Below are 27229 nucleotides of genomic sequence, written 5' to 3' on the forward strand. Positions count from 1 at the left end.
CTCCTCCAGTATTGGCACCAACCCAATATAGCAAACTGGAATGTGAGGTGCTCGTCCCATGCTAAGGACTGATTACTCAGTCCAAGAACGTACTAGGACATCAAGCATATATAATAGCGAATCCCACAAGAGCTTTTCGGAACCAACAATCCGTCTCCACAAGCCCGATTAAAAACGAACAAGTAGAAGTAATCGAACCGCTGAACACAGGCAGTCCTCTGTCTCCTCCAGTATTGGCACCGATCCAATATAGCAAACTGGAATGTGAGGTGCTCGTCCCATGCTAAGGACTGATTACTCAGTCCAAGAACGTACTAAGGCAACATGCATTTATACACTAAGTACATATACAAGAGCTCTTCGGAACCAAACTATCCGTTCCCACAAGCCGAGACAAAATAAAGATACGTATCAGTACTGAATCAAGCAGAAGTGACAGCGACATTTGAGCAGATTGGCAAGATGACAGTAGCTTGAAGCAGATGAACAAGGCAGAAGCATAAAGTTGATTGATACCAAAGCCAACAAGAGAGTATATAATTAGCCAAAAATAAATGATTACAGGATTTGATGAATCTTGGTTATTTGAAATACTATTAGACAACAACTACTAGATGAATTGTAATCATGACATAGATTTATAAGTTTATATATTTACACAGTAGATGATGATGAGAACGATAAGAATAATACTTTTGTAAGATGAAAGGGCTGTGTATTTATATTTTTTTAAAAAAAATGATAAGGAAAAAAATGACTCATTGTTTACAATAAGTTTAGTATCCATATTTTATAAGATGACTTTCTTGACTTTCTATTTACTTTATCAATTCCTAATAGCATCCCTTCACATACCGTATTTCACACAAACGGCGAATTCAAAAAAGGCAGCCCTATTCACAATTTTATTTTGGTTATAGCGATGAAAGCAATAAAGAATGAAAAGCAACATTCAAAGCACATTTAATTTACTTTACTAAAGGCCTTATTTCTTTTCAAATCATCATTTATTTAAATAACTCATGCAAGAAAATGACGAAAGTAACACAGCATAAACCTTGTATTTCATTATCTTTTTAGGTAACGTATAAAAAAATTTATTTACGCAGTCATTAAAGGGATAAGCTCCTTTCAAGAAATAACAAAGCAATCAAATGATTACTTTTCATAGAAATTGGCTTTCATAAAGATAGTTTAATACTTTTGAACTTTTCCCATGAATATTTTTAATCCCTTTTTTTCTCTTGTTAAAATCATATGTCAATCAAATCTTCTTGCATACTATGTTATACATGGCTGTGAAAGTTCTCTCCTTTATTCATTTTATAAGAAACGATAGTAATAACCACTTTTACAGAAAAAGTTGTATGGATAAATTAAAGCTTGAGTGAGTTTTTTTTCTTTTGGTTTACAATTTTTATTAAAAAAAGGGGGGGGGAGGAACAACAATACAATGACTCCAAATTAATTTTCGGACAAAGAAACTTATTGAGGATAATTTTATGTTTACAACAAAATAATGTTCCTCTTTTTCTCATCCATCAATTCATTAAAAAACATGTCAGCTCAAATCTCCCTAGAATGCACACGACCTTTAGTTATTTCTGAAGATGAAACAAAAGAAAGTAAAGCATGAGGTGTTTTTATCTCCTTAGAACACATCACACGATTAGAGAGATTGCAAGATATAAAAGCCAAGGTTGATAGCTATGGCAGCCCTTTGTCTCACAAACAAACAGTGTCACTATTGAAAATAGATGAAAGAATTGAAAGGCTCTCGAAAAGAATAATTGGAGAAGATCTTTTGCCTCTTTTAAAGAAATAAATATGGAATTAGCAAAGCTAGATGTTTTTGTTTGTATAGAAGCTCTTTGATAGTATGTCGGTCGACTTGACTTCGAATCTTATAGAGCAGCTCACAAGCCTGGAATGTTTGCAAGATACCGCAAAAGTAGGCTATAATGGGCGAAGGAACTCATCAATTAGACTGAAGACCAACGGAGAAACGTTGTTTGGCCTGATGAATCGCGCATTTGTGTGGAAGCCAGTAAACGCGGTAAAAGAGTATTCAGGAAGAAAGGGGGGAGATATGACGAAAGAAATATGGTATCCACAGTCAAATGGGGGTGGTAGTGATGCTATGGTTTGGGGATGTTTTTTTTGGGAGGATATTTTGGATATTCAGAAATTATTAATACAGTTCTGTAGACCAAGAAACATATATCCCTATTTTGGCCAACAGATTCCATCCTTGGCTTACAAATGTCGCGGTACATCAGGAGAGGGATTTTATCTTCCAAGGATTAGGGGCTTTGAGTACTAGCCTGCTCAAAATCCTGATTTGAGTCCCACGGAGCATGTATGGAATGCTCTTGAAAGGCAAATTGAGAGAGAAAGGTTACCCGACAAAAATTTGGAGCAACTGAAGGAGGCACTGCAAGAAGAATGGGAAAAATTAGATGATGAGCTTGCTGAACGGTTATTTTGAAGCATGAATAGGTGATGTGAAGCAGTTGTCAAAGCTAAAGGCGGCGCAACAGAATACTGAAAATTATTTTATGGATATATTTTAAAAATAAACATGTGAATCTTTCTTTTCTCTAAACTTGAAAACCTAAGCTTAGATTCACAGGTATTAATTGGTCTTGAACTTACACGCCATATTTTTTAAAGCTTTATTTCAATATTTTGTGCGAGAATTTATTTGGTGTGATTGTATAACCTATCTATCTCAAGTAATTTAAACTATACCCATTATATTCTGTTTCCTTTTAAACGGATTTTCTTTTTTTATCGTATGATCTAATGATACATGTTCTGATGGTAAATTATTACCATAAAATCAGAATTTATAAATATCCTGTTCTGATACAACTCTAGCTAAAAGTTAAACAAATCCAAAAATTAAACCTATATGAGCAACCTAGTCAAAGATTTCAAAAACTGAACCATAACCATTACTTAAATATATGTTAATATAACAAAACATACCAATTATTGCGACTTTATTTGTATCTCATCTTTATTTTTTCCTTCTTTATCTTTTGTTTATTTTTAATAAACCAAACTAGAGGGGAGCATTGTACAAAGATTATTGTATGCCCTGTGTTTTATCAAGAAACTTTTGTAAGGCATTACTATATTAAAAAATTAAAGGGGTTTGAATCAAGTAGACTTTACAATTGCTTGATTAATGTAGATTATCAGTCACTCCTTGCTAATCCTTGTTCTGTAAGAAAAATCATCGTTTATATTGGAGTAAATATATATTTTGTTTAATTGAAAAATTAACTTCTGTTTGAATCAACAACATTCTATGAATGGCTAACGACTTCAACATATTTGGCTTTTACAAGGTCCAATATTTTCTCAATCAAAAAGTAAAATTCCAGTATTATCTTTATTATCCAATTTTTAAAACGTTTTACAATTTGGTACTGTTAATAGCAATTACTATAGCGATCTATTTTTTTAATTGCTTTAGTGACATAATATAAAGCTAAAACCCACATGCTAGTATCCAAGAAAACAAAGTTGCCACTTGCAGCTTTAGTTGATGCTTTTATTTAATAGTGCATATTTTGTATAGGATTTTCTCATTCTTCTGAAGTATGATCCATTTCCTTGTATTACTTGCAATATATATATTTTTTGTTGTCAATCAGTATAAAATAAAACTTTGCAAATTATCTTGTAATTAATAATGATTTAATTACAATTCATTTTACTCTCAGCATGTTTAATCCAATGTCGCAAACACCAGTGTTACTCTGAGATCTAGTCACATCAAATTGAATACAAATTACTCCTTTTTTAAAAGCAATTGTATGCAATAATAAAAAACAACAAATCGTAAAATTAAACTTGTTTATTAAACAGAGCTAAAATCCTGATGAAGGAGCAAGCTATTTAGATGTATTACTTGGTTTGTTTATAACATATCTTCTGATGCTCCTTTGTTGAAGTACACAACAATTAAATATTTGTATCTAAGTATTATCATGTTATATTTCACTTTTGATACAGTCGTTGCTATCAGTTTTATAGTTAGTGTTTCATGAAAAGTATAAGCAGTTTTTATATTTTTAAATGCATTTTAACCTAAAACGGAAACACTTATCATCTTGTTTCAAGGCCTTATCTTTCCATATAATGTATTTCATAATATCAATGTATATAAATATAAACAGCCTTGTAATGATATACTAATTTACATAATATAAATCATAATTTGTAAACGAGCTTGACTAAAAGATGATGGTCCTATAGGATAACGTAATATAAAGGAATCATCCACAATTGTTTTCACACAGCACAATATCTCTAATAATAACACTACTTTATAAATATTTCTATTACGCTTGTTAGATTTTATTCTACTGTATTTGTACTATCATATTTAGTTCCTTATTTTCAATTATTTGCAGGATCATTTATTTATGAAAAAACAATTAGAAGCATAATGTGTACAGCATTACATTTAGTAAATTTATGAACACCAAAGTTTTTATGTATTTTATAATTTTTTATTTTTTTTATTTTTTTTAAAAGGGTATGCGCGGCAATAACGACCAGCGTTATACCGACACCGATTAAAACCGTGCGGAGGACAGCAGAAGATGACAGCTTGAGATCGTCAGAGGGAGGCGCTGGATTTCTGCGCGCTCTACTCTTGACGCTAAAGAAAAGAAGTTAGGGGTGTGTAATTTATAACAAATGTTTTTACTTACATCTCATATGCATTTGTTAAAATAACAAAGCATTCTTCTGCTTCCTCCTTCGTCATACCCTTTGCTTTATCAGGGTGATAAAGAAGAGCCAGCTTCTTGTACACCCTTTTAATTTCAGAGGCCGTGGCATTCTATAAATCAAAGTATTTAGTTTTGTATTTTACGATTACTATTTTTCTACTTACTCTACTAACCCCCATTGTCTTGTAGGGGTCCAACGCCACGCACCTCGCTCTTCTGGCTTGAGCCATAGGATTTTCCTCCAGATTGGTAACTTGTGTTCCCAAAAGCAACAGGACAACGCAGCCAAAGACCAGGAGAACGAACCTGATAAAAAGCATAAGTTAGACAATAAAGCCAGGATTTTTCTATTTTTTTATGACTTACGTTAAACTTTTGGCCAAAGTTTTGAGGCCACATGCCTTCATGCGCGTCTGATGACGGGAGACGCCTTCACTTCCTGCAATAAAAAACAGTTTTATCAGTAAATTTTATGGTACTGAGTTTATATTTTACCTTTTGTTTTCAACAGAGAAAACAAAAACCGCAAAGTAATCGGCAAAAGCAAGAGCACGATTAAAAAAAGCTGAAAAGATAACAAGCGATATAAGACATGATAAAAAATAATAAAGAAAAAAGAAGATTGGATTGAAAAAAAAGCAGTTATATAAGATTTGTCTGTAGATTTTTGGTTGGTCAAAGATGGATCAGTTACCACAAGTGTAACATAAACAGATATGCAGCTTTCATTACCAGCGACTGTTGTTCAATATTTTTTAGGAAAGATATACTGTAAAGCCCTTAGCGAGCAAAAAAAGCTCAAAATATTGACCTATCTTTGAAAAGAAATGGTGTATGTCAAAATCAGAGAATTAGTTATTTTTGTTTCAAAAAGTTGGCATTAATTATTAAAAGCGGATTGTAAGCTGGTTTTGATAAGCCGGTTGCTTAAACAGTCCTCCATGAAACCGTGTGGTGTTTAGTTTTTTTTTTATTTTCTTTTGTGTTATATATTGACTGTGAGTAAAAATAGACAAACATAATCAAAGATAAAATTTATAAATTTGCTGCACACTCTTGTATTTTGTGATTGGTTAGCCTATACTAAAACAAAAATAAATATTTTTAAATGAGAATTTATGTTTATTGTGTTAAATAATGAGCATATTTGTACAACCTATTATCAATTTCATCATGATCAATTATAGAATACTAAAATCACGCCAATTTGTTGATCATATTTTGTTTTTAACAAAATAAAAACTTTTAAGTTGATCATAGAAAAAAAAACCCCGAAAATAAATTATGCTGTTTTCTTTTTGTGTCATAGCTGAAAGTAAGAGTTAACTATAGTAAAATATTTTTAGGCTAATTTTGAAAAATATCGTACAATGAATATTAAAAAAATGTCAAAAACGCATTATAAACTCAGTTTCAAAATATAAACTTAAAAATAGATAACAATTAAACCGGTTTACCCTTTTGAGCCATAATTAAAGGGTCAACAAGATAAGGGTTTGGAAAAGCAGCTGAGGTCCTGTGTTTTTTTTGAAAAAAAAAGGACCAATTGAATCCAATCCATTAAACCCAGAATTATAAACAACTTTAACGTATTGTGTTGCATGCATTGAGTTAAGAAACTTACTATAGTAACCAGTTTGTATTCTATAGTTAAGCTTGCTCAAACTGATGCAGAGCAGCGGATGCATAATAATGAAGACAAATGGCAATGTTGGCGAAACGAAGACAGAGGATGTGGCTATAGGCTTTCCAGCATCACTTTATTCTCAGTTAATAATAATAAAATAAAATATTTTGATCTTTTTGATCTTGTATATTTTTCTAAGCCTAGTTTGATTTTTTGAAGGCTTGGTGGCCAGGGTGAGATCATGGCTAGAACCATCTTTTGTACCATGGGCGGGTAGCCACCACATCCGACGTCGGAGTGGAGCCAACTGCAATTTTGTTAGGAACGACACAATCTACTTTGAAACGGTAAATAAACGAAAATAGCCGCATTAAGCTAACGAATAAATAAATATAACATCATATTTTGTTTTTATAATTTTTTTATAACTAATAGCCTGAAACTAAATTCCAAAAAAAAGAAGAGAATCTTTAATTGTTTTTTTATGAAAATCACATTATAGTAGAGAAGACAATGGTATCGTTTGTACAACCATTTTCTGCATAAATTTCACGTGATTTAAATACTTCTCATTTCCTATTATTTTTATTATTAACGTGTAATGGCATGCGAATAAAGGATTCATTTTTGTACCAAGCCTACTTTCAATATAGAGACATTTTTTAATTTTATAAAATAAGACGTAGTTTGTATTTAATGTGACCTCTCTCTTGTATTTACTCAATAAAGAGGTTCAAGAGGTTCATCAATTATCAAATTTCCCATTTTCACTTTATTTTCAATTTTAATTGACTACAAGCTACCCCAATATCACAGACAGTATTGGGGACAGCACTGAGATATTTGAAGATAATAAAGCTGAGAAATAAAAGGAAATAGCACTTGAAAACCTAGGAAATGAGTCTCTATATAACCTCTTTATTAGATTTCAAGACGGGAGAGACAACCATTTAATCACACTACGCCTTTATATAGAAATGGAATTATCAGAAATCGAAGTGAATTCAAAGTCAATTAGATTATTGGGCTTGACGAACAATATAAAAAAATTTTTTTTTCCATCGTTACGCCTTCCAGCTGAAATTATTTTGTCTTCTGTTTGGAAGACCTTTTGGGCACTACCACTCCCTCAAGCCGCAATCACGCCTTGGTGGCGACTTCTACACAATTCTATTGGTGTAGCCTCAAAGCTTTTTCGCTGGAATCCGACCAGCTTTCCCTCGCCCCTCTGCCGATTTTGCACGGAAGTGGAAGATACGTTTCATTTTGTAGTTGGATGTCCCACAAAGTGGGTGTTTTGGTCTGCTGCTCTGGCTGAAATGAATTTAACTTCTTGCTTCAAAACTTCAGAGGATATATGGACTGCCCTAGTGACGTTTCAGGACACTGCAGACAACCTTCAGATAGATACTACAACGATGTGCCAACTCGGTTTCATTTTCTTAGCTGTATGGAAACAACACTGGAGATGCGTCTTTGATGACACCCCTTGGTCTCTGTCTGCTGCTCTAGCTTTATTACAACAAAATCGGCACTTGGTTTTACCAGATCTAGAATAATTAAAATTCAATTTTAATAAAGTTTACACTTATACAAAAAAAAAAACAATATAAAAATTTTTATACGGTAAACGTTGGATAGAAGTTTTAAAGAATATATACTAAATAATATTATGTATTCAGCGCTTATTGTTTCTCATATAATATTTGAATAATCTCATACGAATAATAAGTATTTAATAGGTAAATACGACACAGGAATCGTTTTAAAATTAAACCAGCGAAATTATGTTAGTGAACTGGCTCAAATGTCAATTTAAACAACAAAAGAGCAGGAGGACCGTCTTGAAGAAGTCCAGGCTGTTGATAGATAAATTTGATGGCGTGACAATAATATTAACATGGAAAATTTGATCAAAAACAGCTTCGACTAACAGAGTGCAAGAAATAATGTACTATAAAATTGGGCGTAGATCTGACTTACGAATTCAACCTTTTTTTTTTTTTTTTTGTAGGATATTTGATTTATTAAATAGAAAAATAAAATACAAAAAAAAAGGACACGCGTCGCAGTGAGTGGCGTGCTTTTAATGAAGACGGAAGAGCTTGAGTTTTTCAATAATATTAGAAATGAGTTGAGGCCGTGAACCATTTTTTTTTCTTCTAGTCAGAATAATATTAGAACAATGAAAGTGATGAAAAAATTCACTGCGTTCTGAACCACCAAGTCGTTCTCTACAATGAAATCCTTTGCAATAAAACTGATCTGGTAAGACTTAATGTGATAAACAATAACCAGAGATAATTGAGTTAATGACGTTGATTGAATATTTAACATCAAAGTATATTGGTGAGATCAACCTCTATTTCTTTAAAAGCGTAAAGTCACCTTTTCTAAGCAGCTGCTATAACCATCTTTAATACCAAGAGAAATGGTATATGTGTTCTGATAAAGTCTAGCTATTACCCTGGATCAATAGTTCCTGTATAGAAATTTTTTTTTTCAAAGTCTGACATATAATTCAGACCATTTTCTTCAGGATTACTTGCTCAGAAAGTTTCAGTCAGTACTTTATCCAAGCTTATAGGTAATTAATTACTTTTAAACAGAAGCCGCATGAGAATTATTCAGTTAATATATTGCAAAAGAGTGTTATAAAACGATAGTAAAGAGTCAAAAACGACAAGGCTCGAAAAAAAATCGATGACTTTATTAAAATCAAAATAACAACTCTTTATTACATTCATCTAATTTTTTAAAATAAGCAACCTTGCAATTGTTATTTTTATACAACATTGTGCTTTTGAATAATGGATTCAATGATTGATATGCCTACGATAGTGAAAGAAAATATAAAAATGTAGTAACTTAACTTTTTTTTTGCTTGACAATTTATTTTGTCATCAATGCATGACTTCTGCATTCTTATTTCCATTAAAGTAAAAGCTTCTACAAAGGAGTATCATTTGGATCGAACACAATTTACTATTGCTCTAACATTTTCCAAATATAAATTTTTCTTTGTGTTGTGATTCAGAGCCTTAGTTAAAAAAGAAATGTACCTTGTATCAATTTAGGGCAACTATAGTAATAACAGCTGTATCAGCTTATCAAGTTTTTAAAAAGGGATAATTGATAATCATGTTATAAATTTAAAGTTATTGTTTTTCTTTTGACCAACAAGCTCCAGTTCTTGCGATTTGAGCAGTTAATTTCTATCCGTCATTTCCTTTATATGTATATAAAGCACAATATAATCAGTTATAGGTAGAACTGATAGTGGAAACTTTTACGTTGCTTTTATAAGGTGCATGGTAGCATATTGGGAATGTATCAAGATAATCACATGTTTCAACTAGTACAAACATGCATTGTTTCCTTATAGTGTGTTTATTACTAAATGACTCCGAGTTCATGCACTTGATGTGTTTTTGTGGCTTGAGTTTAAATTCCATGCGACGCTTTTTCGCTAGGGAGGCTTATTTTTTTATTGGACTGAGTCTGTGACTGTGTTCTTTAAACGCCCTCAGGAAAAAAACTTTCCTTTCTCAATTTTTCAATCTCTTTTTCTCTTTCGTTAAAAAAATGCTCGTTCTTTACGAAACCTCTGCCGGTTATGCTTTGTTTAAACTTGTCAAGGATAGCAAGTTAAACAAGCCAGAAGAAATTTACAAAGAATTTCAAGATGCAGAAACTGCTAACAATGTGTAAAAAAAAGAAAAAAGTTTTTTGTGTTTTCGACTGACGTCCTCTCTTTTATTCAGTGTCAAATTGAAGGCTTTTGAAAAATTTGAAAACACTACCGATGCTTTGTCTGCAGTAACCGGTATTGTTGAAGGAAAGATGCCCAAAAACTTGAAGAAGTTTTTGCAATCAGAAATCAAAGATATGAACAAAGAACAATTGATCATTAGCGACCCTAAATTAGGTATGATACACAGCACATACACGGTTTTTTGCCGGAAGGATAACTAACTTGTTTTTTTTTACCTAGGTTCTTCTATTAGCAAGAAGCTAGGCATCAAAGTATTGTCTGATTCAACTGTTCAAGAGCTTTACAGAGGTATTCGTGAACAATTCGAGTCTCTTGTTACTGGCCTTTCCCACTCTGATCTTTCTGCCATGTCTCTTGGTCTTTCCCACTCTCTTTCTCGTTATAAGCTCAAGTTTAGTCCTGATAAGGTTGACACTATGATTGTGCAAGCTATTGCTTTGTTGGATGATCTCGATAAAGAACTCAATACATATGCTATGCGTTGTAAAGAATGGTACGGCTGGCACTTTCCCGAAATGAACAAGATTATTGTTGATAACCTTGCTTTTGCCAAGGTTGTTAAGGCTATGGGTTATCGTACTAATGCTCAAGAAGCTGACTTGTCAAGCATTCTTCCTGAAGAACTTGAAACTGAAGTTAAGGAGGCCGCTGAAATTTCCATGGGTACCGAAATTTCTGAAGAAGATTTGCAAAACATTTTTGGTCTTTGTGACCAAGTGATCAACATTACTGAATACAGAAATCAATTATACGAATACTTGAAGAACCGTATGAACGCCATTGCTCCCAATCTAACTGCTCTTGTTGGTGAGTTAGTTGGTGCACGTTTGATCTCTCACGCTGGTTCTCTTATGCAACTTTCTAAGCAGCCTGCCTCTACCATCCAAATTCTAGGTGCCGAAAAGGCCCTTTTCCGTGCCTTGAAGACAAAACATAATACACCCAAGTACGGTTTAATCTATCATGCCTCTTTGGTTGGTCAAGCTGGACCTAAGCACAAGGCAAAGGTTGCTCGTCTCCTTGCTGCTAAGACCGCTTTGGCTCTTAGAGTAGATGCTTTGGGTGAATCTGAAACCAATGAGGTTGGTGTTGATGGTCGTACCAAGGTTGAAGCTCGTATTGATTTATTGGAAGGTCGTTTTACTGCTAGAGCAAACAAAGATACCTCAGTTCAAAATCAAAGCAAATTCAAGTTAAACAAAGCACAAGCATACAATGACGCTGCTGATATTGCTATGACTGAAGTTCAGCCAGAAGAAAGCAGCAATAAGAAGAGAAAGATTGAAGAAACCGAGGAAGCCGATGAAGAGGAAAGTAAGGCAAAGAAGGCTAAGAAAGAGAAGAAGGAAAAGAAAGACAAAAAAGAAAAGAAAGAGAAGAAGAAGGAAAAGAAAGAAAAGAAGAATAAGGATTAAAGATAGAGAAAAAGAAGCTTACTAAAAAAAGCTGCTGTAAATAATTAAACCTTTTTTTTTTTTGCTATAATTTTTTCATTTTTTCACCCTTTTTCTCTAATATTAAATTTCATTTTTTCATACATCAAGAAAAAACAATAAAGTCGTTGCTTTTAATTAAATTGTGTTAACTGAGAATTAATTTGATTTTAAAAATCAGATTTTGATTTTTTACAATCAATTACGTCTTTCTTTTCTTTCTCTTGGGACATGTCTCTGACTAGCACAGGACTTGGATCAAACCCCACTTCTCTTGTGCCATCAATAACGGCATCCCCATACTCTGCAGCTACAAATTTTCCAACAGTTTTCACTAATGGGTCATACATTACATCATCGCCCACTAGTTTTTTATCCGGCAATAATAGTACACCTACTCCCAGTATTTATACTACAGCATCAACTACATCTAATACACCTATATTTCCTTCAAATTGGGGACTTGGTAGCGGAGGCAGTGATCTTATTGTAAGTGGCGCGCGTAATACAAGCAGTTTATCAGTACAATTCGTCATTTGTTTCGCTGCAGGAATGATATTCTTTTTGGCATTTTGCTTCTTAAGAACAAGGTACATTGTGTATCTATCTACAATAGTTAATAAGGAAACTAATTAGATCATTAGACTACCTGTTATATTTGCACCTCGCGCAAATATGAAAAGGTAAAATATGATTTTACTTGAGAGAAATAGAGAAAATTTAATTATTTTTCTATGTATAGACATAAACCACCAGAACTACCAAATTCATATTTTGGCTGGATTATACCCTTGTTAAGGATTGGTACAGAGGAATTGCTACTTAATGTTGGATTAGACGCTGTGCTGGTAATAATTGTGACATATGTTTTAAATCACTTGATTTAATGAAAATTTCATCTGTCTAGATGCTTCAATTTTTAATGATGAGCATAAAGATTTTTGGTATTTGTTCTTTATTTGGTATAGTCATCCTACTCCCGATCAGTGTGACTTCTGCAAGTAACAGTAGCAGTGTTCAAAATATAACAGCCGTGGATAAAGTATCGGTTACTGTAATACCTGACGGTTCTAATAGGCTCATAGCTTACTTGGTATTTGCTTATTTTGTTACCTTTGTCACATTTTTCTTTCTCACTCAAAGTTATTACAACTACATCTATCTTCATGCAAAATACTTGCTCAACCAATCAAAGCAAATGGTTGCTCGATCAGTCATTGTCACTGGGATTCCCGAACAACTGAGAACAGACCAAGCCTTAACAGAGTATTACAATAATTTAAACATCGGCAGTGTGGAGAGTTGTTATGTTGTACGAAATGTTCACAAGCTAAACCAATTAATTAAGCAACGAGCTTCTGCTTTGAAGAAATTAGAGGAAGCATATGCTAAGTATTGGGGAAATCCTTGCAGTATACCAGGATACGATCCAGAGAGGATTTTGGATGATGTAGAAATGTATAAAAAAGTACTAGATCAAGCAGAAAATAAAAAAGACGAAAGCAGTGACAGCAGTGACAATGAGAATGGAAATACAAAAACACCTCTTGCCATACGTTTAACAAAAAGAAATACATGGAGAAAAGCAATGAATACTACCTTTATCAAAAGTATGGTAGAACCTTTAGATCAAAAGAAGAGTTCTAGACGGCCTACTGTGCGTACAGGCTTTTTAGGTTTATTTGGTCGAAAAGTAGATGCTATTGAACATTACACTGTGTTATTTGATGATTTGGACAAAATGACGACTGATTTAAGAGCCTCGCCAAATTACGAAATGACAAATGTTGCCTTTGTGACGTTTAATCATATGAGTAGTGCTGTAAAATGAATGTGAAGAAAAATGTACATCGTCTTTAACATCATATAAACTTTTAGGTAATCGCTTCTCAAATTGCTATCCATCCAGAACCATTTGCATGTCGTACAATCATGGCCTATGAACCAAGAGACGTGTTGTGGTCTAGTGTTTCTATCCGCGGACGTGAAAGAATCGTACGCGAAATCATTGTCTGGGCCATTACAGTTGTCCTGATTATTTTTTGGTTTGTGCCTGTAGTGGTCTTATCTTCTCTTATGAGTATCAATATGATTAAACGTATTGCACCGAGAGTAGCAGATGCCATTCAGCAAAATGCAGCCACAAGTAACTTTATGACATCCTTCGTACCTACCGTTGTGCTTAATATTGTTACGTCCATTCTACCTTTAATATTTGATGGTACAACTTAAAAAGTTTTTTTGGTGTAAATGATTAACATATTTTTTTACTGTAGCTTTGGGATATTACCAAGGTCTGCGTTCTCGTAGTGCAGTGGCTGAATCTACTTTAAGCAAGTAAGTCTGCTTTGTATTTCTTTTTGGTAAAAAAAAAAGAAGTGAAGGCTAACTAAATTAAGATATTTCTTTTTCCTTGTCTTTTTCACGTTGATTGTATTTACTTTGGCTGGTACAAGCATAGAAACAGTTATGTTGAGTTTTGCCAATGATCCTTCTTCTATACCGGAAAAACTGGCAGCCACGTTTCCTTCAGTAAGTGTCCAAAAGTCAATAGAAAAAGATTAGTGTCCTAACATGAATTTTGCAAGATTTCACCATTTTTTATCAACTATACCATCCTACAAGGCTTCTTATTGTAAAAATAATAATGATAATAACACGCATGCATATATTTAGTCACTAACATACAAATAGAATGCCGATGAATCTACTTTTATTAGGTTCATTAATCGTTAGAGGATTTAACCATACATTTTTTTGCAAGACACCAAGAGAGCACGCAGAAAATAGAACACCTTGGTCGTTTAATTATGGTATTGGTTATCCCGTGCCTTTACTTATCTTTGTTGTTGTATTGGAATACTCATGTATCTCGCCCCTTATTCTACTATTTGGTACCATTTATTTTTGTTTTACCTTTTTTGTCTATAAGTATCAGTTTCTATATGGTAAGAGAAAAACCTAGAATTGTATCAGCGTTGTATGTATTTATTACATAAATAGTTTACTTTAGGCCCTATGAAGCAGCAGGTAGACTATGGATTATGACAATACCTCGAGTAATATTTGGACTTGTTCTTTTCCAATTAACCATGACAGGGCTCTTTATTGTTAAATCATCCTATGTATTGGGCATCCTATGCCTTCCCTTGATCTTGCTTACTCTTATTTTCAAATATGTATTAGATCGTGCCTTTTTACAAAACGCACGTAATTTACCCATGCAATTACTTCAGGATAACATACAAAAGCTGCCAAGTGCTCTTGATTCCTTAGAAAATAACGATGAAGATGATGAGAGTGATAGAGACACTGAAGTCATGCAGCAGAAAGAATCTCCTTTATCCGAGCAAAAATCACTTGCTGATAATAACATTCCGAGCGCTAAAAGTAGTGCAACAACAGAGAAGACTGAACAACGAAAGAAAGCTATTAGAAATCGATTAAGGAATGCTGCTCTATCGGCGGTTCAACTTAAAGCTGAGACAACAGATCTCACACAGTCATCAGAGTCGTCAATGATGATAATTCGACCTAGACATCGAAAGGTTGTGCTTGATGAAGATGATTATGAGGCTGTACCTGATAGATTGACTGACTATCGGCAGCCTCCGATGCAGCTCAATCCTGGTTTGCTCGATACTGGCCTGAAAAAATTTGGTAATCCTTTGCTCGTAGGTATTTTACCTCAATTATGGCTACCTGTCAAAGAACCCGAGCAAGCTAGCAAAGAAGGAAAAATGCCGCCACTTGGAAGGCATCAGAACGATCTGTTTCATAGTAGTTCTGAAGGCGGTGGACGACTTGCTCAACATTTGGCAGAAGTTTTGAGGAAAATTGAAATGGAAGCAAAGAATAAAAAAGATAAAAGAGACGGTGATAACAATGAAAAGAAGATAGAAAAAGTAGATTATGACAAGCGAGCAGAAAAAGCCAGAGACAGTGCACATATTGCAGCGGCCTCTACTGTAGGAGGTCGTAAGAAAAAACATCTATCTGCATTACACTCTTTATTCAAGAAAAGTACACCAAAAAAGAAAGAAGAGGTTTCAGCAAATGTAGGGATAACGAATAATCTTGGTCATCAAGAAAATGATCGGCCAGAATCCATTGAAAGGGGTGTGAACGTTGTGGAAAATGTCTACAGTGATGGTAACTCCTTTAACAACTCCATTCATTCAAACCACCATGATCCTGAAGGAGAGGAATTCCACACTATGGATGCTGGCTATTCAATTACGTCTTCATTTTCTCAAGCAGATAATGCTCCACACAAGCAACACGAAAATACACATGGCAATCCCTCTGATCATCCACAAAATAAGATTCAGTAATTCATAGTTTGTTGATAGGTGCATGTAAATAAAAAAATGGAACATAGACTTAGATAATAAACCTTTTTAAATAATAAATTAAATGATAAAAGAACCATAAAAGCATGTTGCTATTACGCTAATCACTACATTCGCTCTAAGAAAAGGCTGCTAAAGGCTTTTTACAATAAAAGTTTTTTTTGCGTTTGTTATTGTTATTATTACATACTTATTTGTCATTTTATGACTATTTCAATAAAAAAATTCTTCATAGCCTCTGTAACTTTTTTTTTCTGCGATTTTATTAACTCTGTGATCGCATCATTTTCAACGTTATTATAAGCAACCTCAATACCAATCAGATATACATCATTATACAAGACTTTGCACTCCAAAGAGAATTTTATTGTTTATATACTAAAATAGGCCTAATAAAGACAAATTTTTATGCGGGTATGGATAAAAACACAATTTATCTCTAAGCAGTAGCAGTACTGACAGTGGCAGGCTGCTTTTTCAAAGTAACTTCTTGAAGTATAGGTTCCCATAAATTTGGTAAAACTTTAGGCAGATCATGAATGTCATCAATTTGATAATCACCGTGGTTTGATTTAGAAGCATCATCAGCAAGATGCACTGTTGTCCATCCAAGTTTCTATAGCCACAACATGTTATCACCCAAAATTGAAAAGTGAAAAGTAAATTCTTACCTGAGCTGCATCAATATTAAGACTGGAATCGTCTACCAAATAACATTGATTTGGGTCTTGTACACCAGCATCTTTCATCGCTCTTAAAAATGATTCAATTTCTAGATAAATATAATTTGATTTGAATCAATTTCATTTACAAGGCTGTCTTTTTATTACCTGGCTTACAATTGAAATCAGATATGTTATAATTAGTATAAGTTAAGCCATCAAATTCGTTCTCAATTCCAAGTAATCTCAGACACCGTAAAGCATGCTAAAGCAAACATGTTAATAACTTGATAATATAAGTTATGTAACATTATTTACAAGCTTATATGCGTTAGTAAAAACCCATTTTTTACAATGAAGTCCTCTTAAAATTTTCTTTAAAGGCTCATCTCTTTTGATCAAGTTGTCTAAAGGTAATGCCTGATCCACTTTCAGATCTAAAAAAGATAAATAGAATAAAAAACATAGGCGGTTTAAAACGAGCACACTTTTTTTTTTTTTTTTTTTTTTTTTTTTTTTTTTTACTTTACCAAAATGCAGTGGGTCAACATTATGATGCTTTGCTAAACCTCTTAAAGAAAGGCCGTATGTCTCATAATAATGGGTTTGAATCGCATCAACTATTTCGGAAGATGAACATAAAGCACTTTGTATTACTTTGCTTTGTTACCTTCACCTTCAGGAACACCAACTTCTTTTACAAAATAATCTTTAATTCTACAATAACCAATTCATTATAATTTTTAAAAAAAAAGAGAAATAAAAAGCTGCTTACTTTTCTTTCATCAAAGTACTTATATTCAAACTTTTGCTCTAAAAATATTGTTGTTAGAACAATAATTAATATGTTTTCTACACAAGCATATCTCCTTTTTACATATAAACAGTTATCGCAGTCAAAAAAGAAGATCGGTCTTAGCATTGATTATTGATTAATCCTAATATAAAAAGCAAAAAACCACGCCTCTACCTGTTCCTTATTTTAAATACAACGCAGCATTCTGCTGAATTTGAATGGTGTTTGTGATTTATCGAAATAAGCTTTGGTATTATTATTGTACAACTGTTAATAATTCGGCACTTTCTAGCTCAAGCTTTTATATGTTCTGCCTTTCAGATACATCTAAATATATCATTGTAAATAATGATTCATGTTAAATTAAACTTCGTATGGCTTATCATCACTGAGATTAAAAATAGCTGTGACGTTAACTTTCTTCTTTGGGGTCTGAAAGGAAAAAACCCAACTTTTTCTTAAGTTTCCCGGCCTTTATTTTTTTTCTTTGCTTTGCAGCAAAATGTTTAAATTAATAGCTAACAAGACCCCTTTAACCAACGTAAATGACTTTTTCAATAAAACGCTGGCATGATTTAGGAGGGCCAAAGCTCACTATATGATTTTTTAGATCGCTCTCCGCAATGCTGCTGTCAAGGCAACCCGTGCACCTGTTGCCACTCAATTTTATCGCTTCTATAGCACCCCTGCTGGTATATATAGATGTCAAAAATAAAACGTTCCTGAGATTTATACTTATACATACTATCATAGAATACGATGTCGTAGTTATTGGTGGTGGACCAGGTGGCTATCCCGCTGCTATCAAGGCTGCTCAAGAAGGCCTTAAGGTTTGTTATTTTTTATACTTTTTTTCATCGTATTCATATCGATTTGTTGGGTGAAAAGGTTGCCTGTATTGAAAAGCGTGGCTCTCTCGGTGGTACATGTCTTAATGTTGGTTGTATTCCTTCAAAAGCCATGTTGAACAATTCCCACATTTATCATGAAGCCAAACACGGTTACAAGAGCCGTGGTATCGAAGTCTCTGACATCAAACTCAACCTTGACCAAATGCACAAGGCTCGTTTGAAGGCTATCAATGGTTTGACAAAAGGTGTTGAGTTCTTATTCAAAAAGTACGGTGTTGACTACCTTAAGGGTACCGGTTCTTTCAAGACAGCTAACGAAATCGCCGTTGCTGGTTTGGATGGTACTGAGTCTAGCATCAAAGCCAAGAACGTCATTATTGCCACTGGTTCTGAGGTCACCCCTATTCCTGGCATTGAAATTGACGAAAAGAAGATTGTTTCTTCTACTGGTGCTCTTGAACTCGCCAAGGTTCCCAAAAAGATGGTAGTTATTGGTGCTGGTGTCATTGGCCTTGAATTAGGTTCCGTTTGGTCCCGTCTCGGTGCTGAAGTCACTGTTGTTGAATATTTGGATGCTATTGGAGCTGGTATGGACCCTGAACTCGCAAAGAACTTCCATAAACTCTTGTCCAAGCAAGGCCTCAAGTTCAAGATGTCCACTAAGGTTAATGGAGCTAAGGTCGACGGTGATGTCGTCAAGGTTGATATTGAAGCTGCTAAGGGTGGAAAGGCTGAAACCGTAAGTTCAAGTGAATTTAATATTTGCAAAAAATAATTGATTTCTTTTTATATATGCTAGATTGAAGCCGATGCCGTTTTAGTTTCTATCGGTCGTCGTCCTTACACCAAGGGCCTTGGCTTAGAAAACGTTGGTGTTGAAATTGATAACCGTGGTCGTGTTGTTGTTGATTCTGAATTCAAGACTAATGTTCCTAATATTCGCTGTATTGGTGATGTTACCTTTGGTCCTATGTTGGCCCACAAGGCTGAAGACGAAGGTTTTGCCGTTTCTGAAATGATCGCCACTGGCCACGGTCACGTCAACTACGATGCTATTCCCTCTGTTATCTACACTCACCCTGAAGTTGCCTGGGTTGGTAAGAACGAAGCACAGTTGAAGGAAGAAGGCGTTAAATACAAGACTGGTTCTTTCCCCTTCGTCGCCAACTCTCGTGCTCGTACTAATGATGATACTGATGGCCTTGTAAAGGTTATTACTGATGCTGATACAGATCGTATTTTGGGTGTTCACATCATCGGTCCCAATGCTGGTGAAATGATTGCCGAAGGTGTTCTTGCTATGGAATACGGTGCTTCTGCTGAAGATGTTGGTCGTACCTGTCATGCTCACCCTGTAAGTTGAAAACTGAAATGTTACTGAAAGCAATTTCTAACTTGCCTTTTTTCTATTAGACTCTCTCCGAAGCTTTCCGTGAAGCTTGTTTGATTGCCTCTTTCGGTCAAGCTATCAACTTCTAATGTGATATTTAATTAAAAAGAAACGATAATTAGACACAATATTATACAGTCCTTTATTAAATTCCTTTTGCTTTTTACTAAACAATGCTATTAGTAATTAATTTATATATTTCTATTATACACACTCATAAGTTTATACGATTTCTACCATTTTGACTCTTCATATAACACATATCTATATTCGAATATTTTGCAAATGCTTTATTAATTACTGTGTCCCTAATAACATAGGTGCTTGGGGGATGCAAAAATGATTGTGTTTTTATTAGTTCAAAAAATTAGGAAATAAAAGCTTGTTAATGATAAAAAAGAAAACATTAAGAACCTAGGTTGAGCTGTAGTTCCATACTGTCGTACAAAAAACAAATTTAGGAAACGTATATGGCATATTAATGTAGTAATATGCAACATAAAAAGCATAAGTGTAAATTGCTAGAGGTATTCTTTAAGGAAGTCTCAGTGATAGCTTTTCGAATCAAATATAGAATTTTAAGTGTTCGTAACGATTATTTTTAGTAAAATAAAGCGGCACACAATAATCACGAAGCCATATAAAATTACTCTTATTGCCGCAGCAGATCTTACTGATTATTTAATAAGCTGTCAACAATCTTTTTTTTTCCCCTTTTTTTTTGTTTTTTTGTTTTTTTGTTTTTTTGTTTTTTTGTTTTTTTGTTTTTGCAACTTCGAGATGCTGGTAATCACCTTAGTCCGTCATGGAAATACAAATGCAAATAATGAACGATGGATTCAAGGGCAACTTGGCAAAGATACCTTTCTAATGTTGTTGGTGGCTGTGAGACTGACATGTTTTATTGCTAGATACCGAGCTTAACAAAAATGGTCTAAAACAAGCATGGCTTTGTGGTGAACGCTTAAAGGACAACACATTTGATTATGCATACTGCAGTGACTTGAAACGTTGCAAGCAGGTAATAATATTGTTACTTATCTCTTGCCATTTTTCTGAATCATGTAAAGACTGCAGAAGGTATTATGCATCATCACCCACAAGTTGCAATAGAATACCTTTTTGGTTTGAGAGAGGCAGATTTTGGTGCTTTATCAGGTTCGCCTATAAAAGCACTACATAAAGAATCCCATGAGCGAAAGGTTTCTGTCAATCAGATAGTGATTGATAATGGCGGCGAAAGTTTGGAAGCATTTGACAAAAGAATTATAGATACATTTGATAGCATTGTAAAAAACGCCATAGAGAAAAATTACAAGTCCATTTTGATTGTTACTCATGGTGGTCCTCTAAAGCACCTTGCTAATTGTTGGTCACAAAGAAATTACAGAGCAGTAAAGCCTTCTATAAAGATTGCTAATATGGCTCACGAAAATACAGCCATAACAAAAATAGCAGTTACAGATGATGGAAAAGGCTATGTTTATGAATTTAATTCCTCTAGTCATCTTGGCGCTAACATTAAACATAATGCACCTCCCACTGTTTAAAGAAAGGAATAGGAAGGAAAAGGTGCAAAGGCTCTTTTTTTTTTCTTTTTTTTTCTTTAAAAAAAACAACTATAAAAGTTTAAAGAAATCTGACAAGTTTGATTTACATTATTGGTGCTTTCCTCATGTTAGTTTCTAGATAGCTATCTTTACCCATACTTTCTTTATTTTTCTGGTATAATTGTTTTATATAAATACATATACCACCACAAATATTATTAAAAGTACAAGATACTAAATATGGTTTCTTGTGGATTGCAATCATATGCCTAGGGTTTTATGTATGATTGGCTAGTCTATGGCTTATTAAGGCTATCAAGTACCTTTATGATGCTTAATGTATTCGCACAGAACATTGAATGATCCATTAAATGGAGTTGTATCACTACAAATCAAGATTATATCTTTTGAGCTATAATCTTCATCAAATCACAAGAGCAGCATTAGGGAAAAAAAAATTAATCTAAAATCAAGAATCAGTCTCATGCCTTTTAATTTCTCTAAGTTTGCCCTACGGATTGAATCATGTTGAAAGCAGAAGGGTTACATGATAAAATAGCATATTTGGTACAAATAAATTTATCAAACAAAGAACAATTAATTTAAAAAGAGGTTGAGAAAGGATCGTCTGCTACGTCTTTCTCTCTTGAATCCCTTTTTTTATGATTTGCCTTGTCTATTTTTTGGTGTTTGTAGTCTTAATCCAGCATACTTCGGCACATTTTGAGCTGACATTTCCTCCCTCAAAAGGGGTCGCAAAGGATACTGGATTTATTCCTCCGTGTGGTGGTTATGATGTTGCAAGTGAAAAACGCACTCTCTTACCTCTGGAAACCCCTTTTGTGGAAATAAACTCTGATCATGGACTATACAATTATAGTGTCAATGTCATTGTAGGCAACAACCCTTCTGCTGCTGACTACTTTGAAACTTCACCTAATTTTGCATCAGCTGCTAATGGCACCCGTAACTATTCTCAAGCCTCTTGTTTACAATTCAATCTTTCCCAGAATATCAGCAACGGTACAAATGCTACCATTCAAGTCACATATAATAGCACAGATGGTAAATTTTATCAGGTAAAATAAAAAAAGATAGATCAGTTTGCTTATTACAGCTTTGTATTTGACACGTATGTAAACATGTTAGTGCGCCGATGTCACATTCCTATATAGTATGAATGATTTTAATAAATCCATTTGTACAAATGCAAATGGTACACATCCATTAATTCCATCTGACAATGATACGTCTACCATGTCTTCAACTGATATGTCTGATGCCACTGGACATCTTCAACTTGCGAGTGGACTTGTGTTGTGTGTAGCAGTGCTTATTTCTTTCTTTTTAATCTAATATGTTTTTTATTACAGTTGTTCATTGTTTAAAAAAGTAATGGTAATAAATACATGCTTTGTGCACATTTGTATATATTTTTATTTATAACAATATGTTAAAGGATTTTCTTCTTCTTTCTTTAAACAGTCAAGAGAAAGACATTTTTCTCCTATATCCTAATGCTTTTAAGAGGCTCCAGCAACAGCCAATCTATCAAATTAGAAGTAAATCGCCATTATTCAATAGTAATAATAATAACTTACTTTTTCAAATGCTCCATAAATACTTGCAAACTGACATCATCTGTCAATACTACAGCACCACCAGGAGCACTATAAGGACTACCAGAAGTGTGCGTAGTAGATGGGTTCAATTTAGATAACAAGAAACGGGCTTGTGAACCACCCTGATCACATACAACGTAACGAGATACAGGGAATCTGTCGGTCAACAAATCTTGAGCATCTAATACAGGTACTTCTAATAGCTGTTTAAAGTTTTCGTATCCTTCTTGATCTTGATAACCAGCATTACGCCATTGAGCAATTGTTTCACCGTGGAAGATTAATATGTGGAAGAAGGTATCCAAGAGTAAGATAACGTCTGGCTTGACGGAAACAGAATCTAATAATACAGGCTGAGGTGGTGCATCGAAGCTGTAAGAAGTTAAGGTGGGTTGAATCATAATAAGTGAGCTATCAACATTTTCGCGATTCAATGTATGACTACAAATAGAAATGAATAAAAATTATTATTGTAACCAAATACACTTTTTATATACTTACCGATAGAAAGCTGTTTCATCTGGAGAGTTGTTAAACACTTGCAAGAATTGAGAACGTCTCAAATGGAACATAAATTGGGGATAGATGGAAAAGTTCTCGGATAATCTAAATGAATGAGGGTCATCCTTACGGTAGTCAGCAAATCGTTGGCAAAGGCGGATCAGCATACGGTCCAACCAACGTAATACGTCAGGTCCGTCATCAATTTCTCCCTTGAACACAGCAATGCGCGACATCAAGACAGCTGCTGTTTCCTGATCAAATGAGTTTGCAATTTCTGGGCTTTGTCCTTCAGCAAAGTTTCTAGCAACAGTTGTCACGCGAAGACGGAATTGACCACTAGAGTGTTGATAATGAGTGGCAAATTGAATTAAACCGCGAGAACCAGCTTGGAATGAAGTAGGCTGATTAACAACTTCGAAATAAACTGCATGTGTGGTCTTATCATTCAAAGAGCACATCTTCCAAGCAGAAGTATTCCCGATTCCTATTTCAGTTTCACCTACAAAGGAAGATTTCTTGTTGGCCGAGACGGCATGGCCAATCAATCCACACACCTTTAATTCGCGTGTAGTTTGAACATCCATAGTAGCATTGAAACCCATCTGTAAGTGACCTTGGCTATCTTTCTGGAAAATACGTTGATAGCTTTCTTTGAAAATAGCAGTGTTGAAAGAATCTGACAAAATCATAAAACCGCCTGTTTGGTTTACCATGGATCTCATTTCCAATAAGCCTACTTGATCCAAACAACCAGCAAAGATATCAATAGTATGTCCGTTTTGAGAAGCTCTTTTAGCAATTCCTTCATAAAACTATTATATGTTATTTTTTATCCTTTTTCTCTTGCTTAAACTTTTTTTTCATATACTACCTTAATTGCTCTTTTATAGTGCTTGGCAGATTCTTTTTCAATGTCATGGTGAGAACGCATAGGTTCTCTCAGCTCACTACTAACAACCATGCCAGGTCCCTCAGAAGCAGGTCCACCACTAAAGAGCATCATACGAGCGCCGGTATTAGGGAAAGTGGTTTCCAAAAGCCCAACAGCAACACTCATAGCAACACCAGTACATCTCTCAGGACGTTTATGTTCAGCCACAGGCCAAGGGTCACGTTGGAGGTTTTCCAAAATAGAGGTTAAAACAGACCCACAGTCCTTGACGGGAAGTAAAAATCTGTTGGCTGCCATTTGTGGACGATTAGGTTGTTGGTTAGGAACAGGACGGGTTGGGTTGCTGCTGGTCAAGCCCAGCATTTCTTGAACCTGTTTTGCTGCATATTCTTTGGTGCCTCGAAAAACAAAGGATTTGGGACAGCCAGAGAAGCCAAGTTCATGTACTTGAGTCTAGCAAATCATAAAATGCTTTATATCTCACTTTAGCTTTATACAATTTTTCGGACTTACCATAGTACCAAAAGTAATCAAACCAACCCAAGCATATTCAGGTAATAAGCTCAAACTATTAATGATTGATTCTTTAAGTGCTTTGAGGTCTTCTTCTTCAAGACAGGTATCAACAACAAACAAAAAGATGGGTGGAATTTGAGCAACACGATTTAAATTATATTCAATAGTTGTGTATTTGGGTAAAAGCTCAGCTGGGAGGTTGGTGGTTGATATATCCTTATAATGAGGTGGGAGTGCATTTCTTTGTAAACAGAAAGGACAAATCCAGATTTTTCCACGTACATCAATTTGGCTATAATAAGTATTTAAAACCAATTTTGTTTCTTTTAATGTGTAGCTTTTTTTACCAATAAGGATTCAAAATGGCTCGGCAAGGAGCCTTACAGACAACGGGCTCATACCAAATAGGGTTTTCTATAAAGTCTTCGCGTTCCTTCAAAGGAGTGTAAAGACATGCAATAGGTACGACTGCCTTGGTTGCTTCTGAACGTGAAGATGGCCAAGCATTCCAAGAAAAACGGATTCCGTCCTTTTATTTCTTTTTATAAGCAATGGATAATAACATTAAATTTGCTTTTACCTGTTCTTCAATCTCGTCAAAGTTCATCTTGTTTTTTTTTTTTTTGGTCAACCAAAAAAGAATGAAAAGTACTGGCTTCTCAACCGTTGTGTAATTTTACAAAATCGTCGGAGCTTATGCTGATACAGTAATTTCGATTGAGACGATTTGGAAAAGATTTGGGAGAAATTTGAAAAATTTCAAGATAGCTGTTCTTTTTCTGGACTTCTGTACAATTATTTTGAAATACTTATGAGTTTCTTTAGACGAAAATAATTTAAGATGAGACATGAAATTAGGATTATTTCAAGCCAATCTCTTTTTGCAAATGTCTGCCCCAGTATGGTTCAGCATGTTTAACCCAATCTAGACAATCAAATAGAGTAATGGTCCTACAAGCTTCACTAATGCGAAGGGTCAATTCATCTCCTTTCTCGAGCGGATTTCGTCTAATGTTCTTAATTTTAGACCTACACCTCAATGGGATTTTAAAAAAGGGGAATATAGTGGTATAAATAATGGCTTATATCCTCAAGAGTTTATAGCATCCGCAACAAAACGACTATGGTGTATTTTGCAGTTATCCATTACAATTAAATATCCTTTCATATCATTTTTATCCATCACATCTATGGCCGATTCCATAAACTTTACAATGTGGTACTCAGTTGTACATTTTTTGAAGGGCTTTGGCTTTTGATTTGGCGTTTCTACTTTTCTTTTCTTCAATGGTTTAACTTTGGAAAATCAATGATATATCTAGCAGCTATATAGCCAATGGTACTAACGTTTGCGTTTTTTTGGTTATGCACCTTAACTTTTGCTGGTTCACCAGCTTTCGACCAAGCTCGATCCTTCATCATCTGGGAATGAAATCCTGCTTGATCAACAAATACACAGTTCTTTAAAAGACCAACGCCTACTGCTTTGTTACTCGTTCGGCCAACGCATGTCTTCCATTGGAGTGTCATTAATCATCCACTTATGTGTTGCTGTTATAGTGCCATGATGTTTTCATACTGTTTATTATGCTGATGCTTCTGTGTGTCATTGGTCAGATCAAAGGCTGGTACTTTGAGACCTTGTTGCAGTTGTAAAAGTTCCTCGGGGTCAATAAACTCTTCTTCTTCCTTATCTGACGAGGCTGACAACTCTTTCATTCCTTTATGTTTATAATCAGAATCATTGGGATCTTTATCAAAATCACTAATGATATTACTCTGATCAATAAATCTCACGGTTAGAAGTTGTTTGGTTTGGTAGGGTTTCCTATTCTTTTTACTTGTGTTTACGGTACTATTTCTACGTGGACACCCAAATAATGAATGTATACAAGTATATTCTTGTATTGTAGGTAGCTTAGTTAGACGCAGCATCATTTTGACAAAGGACCGACTAGAACCGCCAAAGATTCTATGTAGGCATATGTTTTGCGCATCTTCTAATTCCTTGACTAGGAACGATGTTACCTCATTGATTGCAAGTCTATATTCTAATTGAGCACAAACTATCTGAGTATAGAGTCTAGTAGCAAGGGAAGTCAAAAGTGCTAAGATATCCATCTGGCCGAAATAGAATTCCAAGGTAGGAGAAAGAAGGTAAAGCTACAAGTACATTTCCGTAAAGAGTGTACGTTAATGGTTGTTCAGTGGGGTTTAGAATTACACATTTACTTGGGTTCCACCTATATCCAAGGTTGTGGCTATGATCCTCGCATTTCTTCAGCAAGTGCACTATTTGTTCCTTATCAGAAATGAGTGCCATATCGACAATGTATAAAAATCAAATCATGAGAGAGGCTAGTTTGATAGGAAAGATGTCTTCTATTATTGGTTGTGGGTGTAGTGACTTGGGTAAGTCATTGGTATATATAGAATAAAGGAATGGCGAGAGTATAAATCTTTGTAAGACGCTCATGACAGGTGAAAATCGGGTTAATATGGTATTGC

General features: G+C 34.5%; 11 protein-coding genes across 11 annotated transcripts; 7 read left to right on the forward strand and 4 right to left on the reverse strand.

Annotated features, from left to right (window-relative positions):
• Nucleotides 1–1558: 1558 nt before the first annotated feature.
• RO3G_16004 (uncharacterized protein) lies at nt 1559–1825 on the forward strand (the record flags this gene model as incomplete). Its single annotated transcript, XM_067670588.1, has 2 exons — nt 1559–1625; nt 1674–1825. The coding sequence occupies 2 exons, from the start codon at nt 1559–1561 to the stop codon at nt 1823–1825; spliced, it is 219 nt and encodes a 72-aa protein (XP_067526689.1).
• A 2551-nt stretch (nt 1826–4376) lies between these two features.
• RO3G_16005 (uncharacterized protein) lies at nt 4377–5158 on the reverse strand (the record flags this gene model as incomplete). Its single annotated transcript, XM_067670589.1, has 5 exons — nt 4377–4390; nt 4584–4678; nt 4731–4861; nt 4916–5057; nt 5118–5158. The coding sequence occupies 5 exons, from the start codon at nt 5156–5158 to the stop codon at nt 4377–4379; spliced, it is 423 nt and encodes a 140-aa protein (XP_067526690.1).
• Nucleotides 5159–9963: 4805 nt separating this feature from the next.
• RO3G_16006 (uncharacterized protein) lies at nt 9964–11568 on the forward strand (the record flags this gene model as incomplete). The annotated part of the gene is made up of 3 exons (XM_067670590.1): nt 9964–10085; nt 10143–10306; nt 10373–11568. 3 exons carry the CDS (start codon nt 9964–9966, stop codon nt 11566–11568), a joined length of 1482 nt encoding a protein of 493 aa, XP_067526691.1.
• A 1216-nt stretch (nt 11569–12784) lies between these two features.
• On the forward strand, nt 12785–13927 carry RO3G_16007 (uncharacterized protein; the record flags this gene model as incomplete). The annotated part of the gene is made up of 3 exons (XM_067670591.1): nt 12785–13408; nt 13465–13732; nt 13863–13927. The coding sequence occupies 3 exons, from the start codon at nt 12785–12787 to the stop codon at nt 13925–13927; spliced, it is 957 nt and encodes a 318-aa protein (XP_067526692.1).
• A 751-nt stretch (nt 13928–14678) lies between these two features.
• On the forward strand, nt 14679–15920 carry RO3G_16008 (uncharacterized protein; the record flags this gene model as incomplete). Its single annotated transcript, XM_067670592.1, has 1 exon — nt 14679–15920. The coding sequence occupies one exon, from the start codon at nt 14679–14681 to the stop codon at nt 15918–15920; it is 1242 nt and encodes a 413-aa protein (XP_067526693.1).
• A 457-nt stretch (nt 15921–16377) lies between these two features.
• RO3G_16009 (pyrimidine 5'-nucleotidase) lies at nt 16378–17386 on the reverse strand (the record flags this gene model as incomplete). Its single annotated transcript, XM_067670593.1, has 7 exons — nt 16378–16554; nt 16610–16710; nt 16769–16865; nt 16919–17037; nt 17131–17220; nt 17271–17317; nt 17376–17386. The coding sequence occupies 7 exons, from the start codon at nt 17384–17386 to the stop codon at nt 16378–16380; spliced, it is 642 nt and encodes a 213-aa protein (XP_067526694.1).
• A 512-nt stretch (nt 17387–17898) lies between these two features.
• RO3G_16010 (dihydrolipoyl dehydrogenase) lies at nt 17899–19726 on the forward strand (the record flags this gene model as incomplete). Its single annotated transcript, XM_067670594.1, has 6 exons — nt 17899–17937; nt 18007–18088; nt 18150–18226; nt 18285–18986; nt 19047–19601; nt 19661–19726. 6 exons carry the CDS (start codon nt 17899–17901, stop codon nt 19724–19726), a joined length of 1521 nt encoding a protein of 506 aa, XP_067526695.1.
• A 744-nt stretch (nt 19727–20470) lies between these two features.
• Nucleotides 20471–21187, forward strand: RO3G_16011 (uncharacterized protein; the record flags this gene model as incomplete). Its single annotated transcript, XM_067670595.1, has 3 exons — nt 20471–20516; nt 20549–20658; nt 20708–21187. The coding sequence occupies 3 exons, from the start codon at nt 20471–20473 to the stop codon at nt 21185–21187; spliced, it is 636 nt and encodes a 211-aa protein (XP_067526696.1).
• Nucleotides 21188–21849: 662 nt separating this feature from the next.
• Nucleotides 21850–22371, forward strand: RO3G_16012 (uncharacterized protein; the record flags this gene model as incomplete). The annotated part of the gene is made up of 2 exons (XM_067670596.1): nt 21850–22266; nt 22363–22371. 2 exons carry the CDS (start codon nt 21850–21852, stop codon nt 22369–22371), a joined length of 426 nt encoding a protein of 141 aa, XP_067526697.1.
• Nucleotides 22372–22710: 339 nt separating this feature from the next.
• RO3G_16013 (protein transporter SEC23) lies at nt 22711–25328 on the reverse strand (the record flags this gene model as incomplete). Its single annotated transcript, XM_067670597.1, has 7 exons — nt 22711–22735; nt 22789–23250; nt 23311–24125; nt 24185–24658; nt 24719–25013; nt 25069–25250; nt 25302–25328. 7 exons carry the CDS (start codon nt 25326–25328, stop codon nt 22711–22713), a joined length of 2280 nt encoding a protein of 759 aa, XP_067526698.1.
• Nucleotides 25329–26275: 947 nt separating this feature from the next.
• Nucleotides 26276–26754, reverse strand: RO3G_16014 (uncharacterized protein; the record flags this gene model as incomplete). Its single annotated transcript, XM_067670598.1, has 2 exons — nt 26276–26693; nt 26750–26754. 2 exons carry the CDS (start codon nt 26752–26754, stop codon nt 26276–26278), a joined length of 423 nt encoding a protein of 140 aa, XP_067526699.1.
• Nucleotides 26755–27229: the final 475 nt, after the last annotated feature.

The sequence above is a fragment of the Rhizopus delemar genome, genomic scaffold (genome assembly GCF_000149305.1).
Source record: "Rhizopus delemar RA 99-880 supercont3.18 genomic scaffold, whole genome shotgun sequence".
NCBI lineage: Eukaryota > Fungi > Mucoromycota > Mucoromycetes > Mucorales > Rhizopodaceae > Rhizopus > Rhizopus delemar.